Below are 10,332 nucleotides of genomic sequence, written 5' to 3'. Positions count from 1 at the left end.
GGGTTCCAGAGGAGGAGGACGAATAAGACCAGCACGATGTGGTTAAAAGTGAAAGATTAGAAGCATTTGGAAACTGGTTGATCGAAAAAAAAGGTGGTTAATTTCAGCAAAACACAGGTGGAAATCAACAGATCAGGCAGAAATTTTGGAGAGCAATACATAGAAAACGTTTAGACAGAGCCCCTTCCGCATGCCTAGCCTGTGTACTCCGCTGCTTAGTTGCTCTCTGAATTGCAGAGTTCCTCCAGCGTATTGTGTGTGTGCGTCTCTGTATTTCCAGCAACTGCAGAATCTCCTATGTTTTATATCAGCATTTTACATTGGCATTAGATACACGTTGATATTGAGTATATTGTTTATGGGAGCCGCTCTCTGCGTTAAAACAGCGGCAGATTTTTTCTATACCCACGATAAAAAAAAATGAGGTATGGACATTGAACCGGTGCTTGCAGAAAGGTTTAATGGCACCTTGATTACCCATAGGGCCATGCGTTAAGAATTTCGCCGGTGCTGAAGCGCCGATCAAATGCGCAGGCGTCAGGCTGAGGACGTCCCTGAGTTTCACGCATGCGCGCAGTACACAAGGCTTTGAAAATGTCGGTTGCAGGTAAGAGCGATTCTCCATGGGTTAATCTTAAACAGCGACTTCGGGACGATTCTTGTGAAATCCGGACACCGTGATCCGCAATCCCGGGACAGTCCTGCCCTCTTCCCTCTCTCTCTGCCCCACGATCCGTACACGAGCCCCGGGGAGCTACCGGCTGCTGAGTGAATGGGAACCGATGGATCTCTCAGACAGAGCTGAGCTCCAGCTATCTGAATGTAAGGATTAGGAACTCGGAGAAAGGGAACACATTCTTTTACATCAGCAGTTGAGAAAATCGGCATTAGTACTCTTTTCCATAGATGCTGCGTGGCCTGCTGAGCTCCTCCAGTATTTTGTGCGTGTTGCTTCCTCAACCTCAGGGGTGGGCAAACTTTTTGACTTGTGGGCCACAAAGGTTCTAAAATTTGACAGGGGGGCCGGACCAGGAGCAGATGGACGGAGTGTTTTGGTAATACACCTCATAAGAGAAGTCCCATAGTATTTAGCTATTTATTGAAATGACTTTTAAAACACTGAAAATTAAATGAATAAAATACAGCTTTTTTAAATAGTAACAGTTAATATTTTAAAGCACAGAAAATTCTGTTATCCTTCAAGATATTATCATCAACTTGTCCTGCTCCTTCTTATTCAATTGTCCCCTGTGCCAAAACTCAACAACGACCAGCCAGTATGCGGAGCGCGTTATTTGATCTGGAGCACATTTTTTATTTTGAGAACGTACGTGCACCTGCGCACTACTAAGGTCCATCACTTAACAGAAATGACATGTAACATGTAAGGCTTATTGAAAAAAATATTTTCAAATGCATTTTTTACATAACACAATGAAGAAACTTATGTTTAATTTCAGTGGGAACAGTGTTGTTGGTCTCCCTTTTTAGCCAGCGCATCAAAGTCTAGATTTAGTTTTGTTGTTGCGATTCTCAGGATGGATCTGAGGTGTTGGTCAGTTAACTTGGAGCTGTGGCTGGCTTTGTTGATGTTCATGACGCTGAATGCCTGTTCACACAAATAGGTCGAGCCGAACAAAGAGTAAAGCGCAAATGTGGAGTAATACGCTGCACCTCAACAAAGGTCAATGTGTAGCGGTGTGCTACATGCAGCGCTAAAATTACTACACAGAGTCGGTAACTGCAGTCGAAGAAAAAAACTTTATTCGAAATCCCCAGCCTCACTTCTAAGCCTCCCTCAACCTGCCCTCCTGCACAGAGGCTCCAAAGCTCAGTGCTCGCAAATCCCTGCAGGCTATCTCCCTTAGCCGGAACGCTGGCTAATTGTGAGCCGGTTCGGATGTGCCAGGAAATGGGTCGCCCCAAATGTATATGGAGTGCGTCATCTATTGGGAAAACACCAGAATTGCGGGGAAAAACGTTAACAAGGTTTATTAATATAATTTCATCAAGTTCTGCGGGCCAGAGGCCCCCGGGACGTAGTTTGCCCATGCATGACTTAGCGACTCTGCAGTGGAACCAATTATTACAAATTAGAGGGGAGATTATTACAAATTAGAGGGATATTAGAGGGAAGGAGGGGAGACCTCCAATGTCCTTGATGCCCTCACCTACAAGATGTGCAGCTTGTAACCCTGCACTTCAATGAGCTGCAACTTGAAATGGCTGAATTCCAGATCATCCAGCAGTTGGAGTGGTTGACAGATATGACATGAAGATGGGTGAGTTACTCCCAAGGTGCAGGACACAGGAAACTGGATGAGAATCAGGAAGGGGAATGAGGTTAAATAGGCATTGCAGAGTACTCTAGTGGCCATCCCCCACAACAACAGGTGGACCAGTTTAGAAACTGTTGGGGGGAATTACCTGGCAGAGGAAAGTCAAAGGGCTGATAGGGGATTCATTAATTAGAGGAACAGAACAAGAGGGGACAAATATTCTGGTGGTAAGGCTTGCTAGTGGTAGTGAGCAGGGGAGAGGGTGATGTGGTTAAAATAAGTTGTAGGGGGAATGGGAGCCAGAATGACAGACAGATAGTGGAGAGTGTGAATTGAATTGACTTTATTAGATACATACTTCATAAACATGAAGAGTAGAAATATTTACCTTACATCTCCATATAAATGTGCAATGTGTAATTTATATAGATAGTTTGCACATAAGAAAGTCAATATAACATCGAAATGCAATTGTATCAGCATGAATTAAACAGTCTGATGGCCTGTTGGAAGATGATGTCCCGGAGCCTGTTGCTCATTTTGCTGTGGTACCGTTTCCTGGACGGTAGCAGCAGGAACAGTGTGTGGTTGTGGTGAATTGGGCCTGTTTGTCCCTGGTATTCGTTCAGCCCTTTTTACACACCTGTCTGTGTAAATGTACTGAATCATGGAAAGTAGATTGTGCAATGTATAATTTCCTTGTTTATATTTAGAGACATTTTTTGGTGTATAAAATGATGAGGGGTATTGAGCGTGTGAGTGGCCAGAAGAGTGTTTTTTTTTCCAGGGTTGAAATGGATAATGCCACGTTTCCACACTCCCATAGATCCTTTGTCCATCTCCTGAGTAAATAGAGTTTGAGAAATATTTAAGATCTCCCCCGTCTGCTTTGGTTCCACACGTGGATTGCCATTCCGGTCTTCCAGAGGACCACCTTTGTGCCTTGCAATCTTTTTGCACTTCATCTATCACTAGAATCCCTGAGGATTATCCTTCACCTTTTCTGTGACAGCAACCTCATGCCATCTTTTAGCCATCCTGTTTGATTTCTTATGTATTCTCTTGCGTTTCTTATACTCCATAAGAAACTGATTGCCTATCCCTGTTATGCAATTCCATTTTGTGCTTTACCAGGGTCTCAATATCTCTTGCAATCCAAGTTTCCCTACAGTTTCTGTCTTTACCTTTTATTCTGACATACCCGCTTACTACTTTCAAAATTTTGTTTTGAAGGCCTCCATTTACCAAGCACACCTTTGCCATAAAGCAGCCTGTCCCAATCCAAGGTTGCCAGATCCTAGTGTTGATTCCAGGTGTTGATCATGCCCTGAACACATCCAACTTTCCTACGCTGCTCCTTGTATTGAAATATACAGGGCTCCGCATATTCACTGAACCACGCTCAACTTTTTTCATTCCTGACTTTGTCTGAGGCCTGAACAACAACTGTCTCCACAAACTCTCCACTATCTGTTATGTTATTCAGGCTCCTATTCCCCTGCAACTTTAGTTTAACCCCTCTTACCCCCACCCCCCCACCATGCAGATCTATCACCCCTTTGGCTTTCATCGCCCAGATCAATAAAAAGGAGGTGCATACCAGGTACAGGCAGATAGGAACAAATGGGGTACTTATGAAATACAGGAAATTCAAGTGAACACTTATAAAAGAAATAAAAGAAGGCATGAGGTTGCCCCAGCAGACAAGGTGAAGAAGAATCCTCAGGGATTCTGCAGATATGTTACGAGCAAACAGATTGCAAGGGAAAAAATTAATTCTCTGGAAGATCAGAATGGTAATCCATATGAAGGGATAACTTAGACTTGGGGAGGTTTTTTGCATCCGTATTTACTCAAGAGATGAGCACATAGTCTATAGAAGTGAGGCAAAGCCGCGTCAACTTCATGGACCCTGTACAGATTACAGAGATGGAGGGGGTTGCTGTCTTGAGGCAAATTAGTGTGGATCAATCCCCAGGGCCTGACAAGTTGTTCACTAGGACCCTGCAGAAGGCAAGTGCAGAAATTATTGGGGCCTTCGCACAGATACTTAAATCATCCTTAGTGACAGGTGAGCTACTGGAGGATTGGAGGACTGACAATGTTGTTCTGCTGTTCAAGAAAGGCTGTAAAAATAAACTAGGAATTTATACGTTGGTGGGCTTGACATCAGAACTGGGAACGTTTTTGGAATGTGTGTGCAGGAACCAGGTATATACTGTAAGTATTTGGATAGCTGTGGACTGATAAAGGATAGACAGCATGGCTCCAGCCAATCTTATAGAGTCTCTCGAGGAAGTTATCGGGAAAGTGGATGAAGGCAAGGCAGTAGATGTTGTCTGCATGGACGTTAGCAAGGCACTTGACAAAGTCTCATATGGGAGGTTGGTCAAGAAGGTTCAGTCACTCAGCATTCCAGATGATACAGTAAATTGGATGAGACACTGTCTTTGGGATAAGCCAGAGTGTGGTAGCAGATGGTTGCCTCTCTGACTGGAGGCCTGTGACTAGTGTTTGCCACAGGGATCAGTGCTGGATCTGTTGTTCTTTGTCATCTATATCAGTAATTTGGATGATAGTGTGGTTAACTGAATCAGCAAATTTGTGGATGACAACAAGACTGGGGGTTTGGTGGACTGCAAGAAGACTATCATGGCTTGCAGTGTGATCTGGACCAGGTGGGAAAATGGTTTTAGAAATGGTAAATGGAATTTAATGCAGACCAGTGTGAGTTGTTGCACTTTGGTATGACCTACCAAGGGAGGTCTTTCACAGTGACTGGTCGGGCACGGAGGAGTGTTGTAGAAGAAAGGGTCAAAGGAATACAAGTCCTTAATTCACTGAAGGTGATATCACAGGTAGATAGAGATGGAAAGAATGATTTCAGCCCATTGCCCTTCATGAACCAAAGTACTGATAACAATAGATGGATGTTGAAGACCTTGGTGAGGCCTAATTTGAAGTATTGTGTGCAGTTTTGGTCACCTGCCTACAGGAAAGATGTAAAAGAAGTTCAGAGATTTCAGAGAAAATTCACAAGGATGTTGCCAGGTCTGGAGGATTTGGGTTATAAGGAAAGATTGAACAAATCAGGACTTTATTCCTTGGAATGCAGAAGATTGAGGGGAGATTTGTTTGTGATAGAGAGGCACAGGTAGTGTTAATGCAAACTGGCTTTTTCCACGAAGATTGGGTGGGACGACAACCAGAAGCCATGGGTTAAGGATGAAAGGCGAAATGTTAAGGAGAACATGAGGGGAAACTTCTTCACACAGACGGTCATCCGGGTGTGGAATGAGCAGCCAGCACAAGTGGAGCATGAGAGATCGATTTCAACACTTAAGAGGTTTGTGTAGGTACCTGGATGGTAAGGGTGTGGGAGTTGTCTGTTTAAATAGTTCAGCACAAACTAGATGGCCCAAAGGGCTTGTTTCTGTGTTCAAATTTTCTATGATTGTGACAAGAACCTGAAATAATACAAAATTTCACTCTAACCCCTTTTGACAGCTGTGTGAACCAACCAGTCATTTCAGCAGGAATTTTTTATATGGCGTTAAAACTGTGGCACATTACGTTAATAATACATAAAAGAAAATCCCTGCTGCATGTCAAGAAAAGCTATTTGTGTGAGAGTGTTTCAGTTACTGTGGGGCCAGGCACCCATGCAGCTCAGTGGGAACAGGGAATAATACCAATGGAGAGAGTCAAACTGAGCCAGGTCACAGATTGGAGGTGGCAGAAATGCCCCTTTCTTATAGAGACAGGAAGAACATCAGAGAATTGATGGTCATTCCAGATACCAGCACTCTGCCCGGTCAGGAGATGATTTCTCTCTCCAGCTTGGGTTGTACCTCACTGTAACAGTGTGATAACAGATCAAACTTTGGCAACTCAAGTAATCTCATCTGAGATGTTGTCCTACACCCATTGATGGATTTTGTAAATCTTTTTACAGGTTAAAAATGAGAAGGAATTCATCTCCAGGAAACTCAAACACGACACACCAGTTTTGTTGTCTCTGTCTGGGTATTTAAGAAGTGGAACAAGGGATCCAATTGACCACCCTTCCTGCTCAGACTGTGGGGAGGGATTCACTCGGTCATTTGACCAACTTGCACACCTGTAATTTACACAGGAGAAGGGCCTTTCACCTGCACAGACGGTGGGAATGGATTCACTTGGTTATCACAATTGAAGGTACATCAGCAAGTTCACACTGGGCAAGGCCATTCACCTGTTCTGTGTGTGAGAAGGGGTTCAGTCAGTCATCCCACCTGTGGACACACCAGTCAGTTCACACTGGGCAGAGGCTGGTCGACTGCTGAGTATCTGGGAAAGGATTCACTTAGTCATCTGATCTAATGGCACACCAGTGTGGTCACACTGGGGAGAAGCCATTCACCTGCTCAGTCTGTGGGAAAGGATTTACACAGTCATCTACCCTACTGGTACACCAGCGAGGTCACACTGGGGAGAAGCCGTTCACCTGCTCAGTCTGCGGGAAGGGATTCATTCAGTCATCCTACCTACAGAGACATCAGCGAGTTCACACTGGGGAGAAGCCTTTCACCTGCTCAGTCTGTGGGAAGGGATTCACTCAGTTAGCTAACCTACAGAATCACCTGCGAATTCACACTGGGGAGAAGCCGTTCACCTGCTCAGTCTGTGGGAAGGGATTCACTCAGTCAGCTAACCTACAGAATCACCTGCGAGTTCACACTGGGGAGAAGCCGTTCACCTGCTCAGTCTGTGGGAAGGGATTCACTGAGTTATCTAACCTGCTGAGTCACCAGCGAGTTCACACTGAGGAGAAGCCATTCACCTGCTCAGTCTGTGGGAAGGGATTCATTCAGTTAGTTAACCTACAGAATCACCTGCGAGTTCACACTGGGGAGAAGCCGTTCACCTGCTCAGTCTGTGGGAAGGGATTCATTCAGTCATCCAACCTACAGAGACATCAGCGAGTTCACACTGGGGAGAAGCCATTCACCTGCTCAGAATGTGGGAAGAGATTCACTGAGTCATCCACCCTGCTGGTACATCAGCGAGTTCACACTGGGGAGAGGCCGTTCACCTGCTCAGTCTGTGGGAAGAGATTCACTAATTTTTCCAGCCTACAGAGACATCAGCGAGTTCACACTGGGGAGAGGCCGTTCACCTGCTCAGTCTGTGGGAAGAGATTCACTGAATCATCCACCCTACTGGATCATCAGCGAGTTCACACTGGGGAGAGGCCATTCACCTGCTCAGTCTGTGGGAAGGGATTCATTAAGTCAGCTAACCTACGGAATCACCTGCGAGTTCACACTGGGGAGAGGCCATTCACCTGCGCAGTCTGTGAGAAAGGATTCACTGTGTCATCCACCCTACAGAGACATCAGCGAGTTCACACTGTGGAGAAGCCGTTCACCTGCTCAGAATGTGGGATGGGATTCACTCAGTTAGCTAACCTACAGAGACATCAGCAAGTTCACACAGGGGAGAGGCAATTCACCTGCTCAGAATGTGGAAGGAGATTCGCTGACTCTTCTACCCTGCAGAGTCATCAGCGAGTTCACACTGGGGAGAGGCCATTCACCTGCTCAGTCTGTGGGAAGAGATTCACTCATTTATCCAGCCGACAGAGACATCAGCGAGTTCACACTGGGGAGAAGCCATTCACCTGCTGAGAATGTGGGAAAGGATTCACTCAGTCATCCCATCTGCTGGGACACCAGTCAGTTATTATGAATCCCTAGGTTTTGTTTGCTGTGGACATTCATTTTAAGAGAGAGAGTGATTAAGAAGGCGAATCAGTCTGGCTTGCAGCTTGTTTACATCGCTCACAGCTTGTTTAGTTTTAACCGAGGACACTGACACTCAGAGTCAGACAGAGACAAAGGAGGAAAAATGGCAAGAATCGAAACCAGGGAACTAGTGGCCAAGGGTCTCTGTTTGGAACTTTCCTTTGCCCACAAGGGTGGACAAATTATTGATTCACCATACATCGAATGTGTGGTTATCACCTCATTTGATCCATAGCAGTGGATCTGATTTGGATTTTGATTTGGATCTGCGGAGACCACTTATGTGTTAACCCTTGCCTGGCTGTGGTGTGGTAATTCATTTGAAGACAATACCACTTATGACAAGTCACTTTGGATGATAATTAGTATGTGGATTTGGAAGGATGACAGATAAAATCTACAGCGACCGTTGGTCTCGTTTTACCACCATGAAACCTGTGGAATACAACATAATTGCCTTCTCTCAACATTTACCCTGGATTACAAATATCTCTCTCTCATCACCTGTTCTGTAGTTGAACTGAACTTTCATACTTTACCATCTCAAGACTCCAAGCCTTGTTTCCCCCGAGCTCAATAGTTAGGGAATTTTATTTATACACATTTATACACATAACACTCACGAGGAAATCTGCAGATGCTGGAAATTCAAACCACACACAAAAAATGCTCGTGGAACACAGCAGGCCAGGCAGTATCTATATGGAGAAGAACTGCTGATGTTTCAGGCCAAGACCCTTCGTCAGGACTAACTGAAAGGAAAGATACTAAGAGATATGAAAGTAGTGGGGGGAGGGTGACATGCGAAATGATAGGAGAAGACCAGAGGTGGTGGGATGAAGCTATGAGCTGGAAAGGTGATCGGCGAAAGTGATGCAAAGCCGGAGATGGGAAAGGATCATTGGACAGGAGGCCTCGGGAGAAAGAAAGGTGGGGGGAAGCACCAGAGAGACATGGAAAACACGCAAACAATTGAATATGTCAGTGATGGGGTGAGAAGGGGAAGAGGGGCATTAACGGAAGTTAGAGAAGTCAATGTTCATCCCATCAGGTTGGAGGCTACCCAGCCGGTATATAAGGTGTTGTTCCTCCAACCTGAGTTTGGATTAATTTTGACAGGAGAGGAGGCCATGGATAGACATATCAGAATGGGAATGGGACGTGGAATTAAAATGTGTGGCTACTGGGAGTAGTCTGATGCTGCTGGTTCGTTTCTAAAGCGTTAGGGTTTGTAACAAAATGGGGCCTGCATCTGGGATATGAACAAATTTAGGGATTGATTTCATATCAATTTGATTGGGGAAATCCCTTTTGATTTATTTGTGTGTGGAAAATTAGCAGCAATGGATGTTGATAAATATCTGGAAGTGTGAACCTCTCAGGCATTAGAGGACACCAGAAGGATTGAGTTGTTGAGTATTGCTAAAACGTTAATACTTGCTAAGGTGAAATTGACAATGAGGATTGCACAGATGCAGAGGATAATAGCTGAACATTATGTATCTGAGCATGTGTTTAAAGTGGAGGAGGAGTTTCCTGAAAGTAAACCGAGTGAGCTTGAGATCCAGTACAAGTTAGAACAATTAAAGATGGAAGCTCCGGAAAGGCAGAGACAGTTTCAGGCTGGAGAGGCAGAAAAGCAGAAAGAAAATTCTCTTACAAAGTCTAATTAAGGGAAAGACTTAGTAAGCCTATTCTGCTTTGACAGTTGCTGAAGCAGCTTATTATTTATTTATTTATGCTGCCTCAATCATTGCCACTGGGCTATAAATGTGCAGGAGCTGTGTGTGGTTCAGTGCTTTGTTCAAGAACACAGACGCTGCCTCGGCTGAGGCTGAAACTCATGACTTTCAGATCGCGAGTTCAACACCTTAACCACATGGCCACGCACCACACATTCTGACCAGTGAAACAGGCTGTGCTCAAAGCTTTCGAGTTGGTCCCAGAAGCAGACCGGCAAAAGTTTAGAAATTTGAAGAAATCTGTGAACCAGACATGTGGAATTTGCCTATGAGAAAATTGTGTGCATTGACCGCTGGTGCACATCTGAACATGTAAATGATTATTTTAACAGCTTGTAAGAGTTGGTTTTAATTGAAGAGTTCAGAAGGCGCGTCCCTGATGGCATAAAGATGTATTTAGATGGAAATGATGCTGCCACTATGCAGGAATCTGCTGGATTAGCAGACCAGTTTGCTTTAACTCATAAAGTTATGTTTACCCTGACTAAGAGTTTCCAAAAGGCTCTTGTCAAGTTGTGGGTAAAC

The 10,332-nt window shown here is 44.7% G+C and overlaps 1 protein-coding gene across 1 annotated transcript; it reads left to right on the top strand.

Moving 5' to 3' along the window:
- Positions 1-487: 487 nt before the first annotated feature.
- On the top strand, positions 488-9,845 carry LOC132389995 (gastrula zinc finger protein XlCGF26.1-like). The gene is made up of 2 exons (XM_059962575.1): positions 488-607; positions 6,235-9,845. The coding sequence occupies exon 2, from the start codon at positions 6,641-6,643 to the stop codon at positions 7,946-7,948; it is 1,308 nt and encodes a 435-aa protein (XP_059818558.1). The 5' UTR covers positions 488-607; positions 6,235-6,640; the 3' UTR covers positions 7,949-9,845.
- Positions 9,846-10,332: the final 487 nt, after the last annotated feature.

The sequence above is a fragment of the Hypanus sabinus genome, unplaced genomic scaffold (assembly GCF_030144855.1).
Source record: "Hypanus sabinus isolate sHypSab1 unplaced genomic scaffold, sHypSab1.hap1 scaffold_732, whole genome shotgun sequence".
NCBI classification, from domain to species: Eukaryota; Metazoa; Chordata; class Chondrichthyes; order Myliobatiformes; family Dasyatidae; genus Hypanus; species Hypanus sabinus.
The sequence above is the reverse complement of the archived record's forward strand: the minus strand, read 5'-3'. Positions and strand labels throughout refer to the sequence as shown.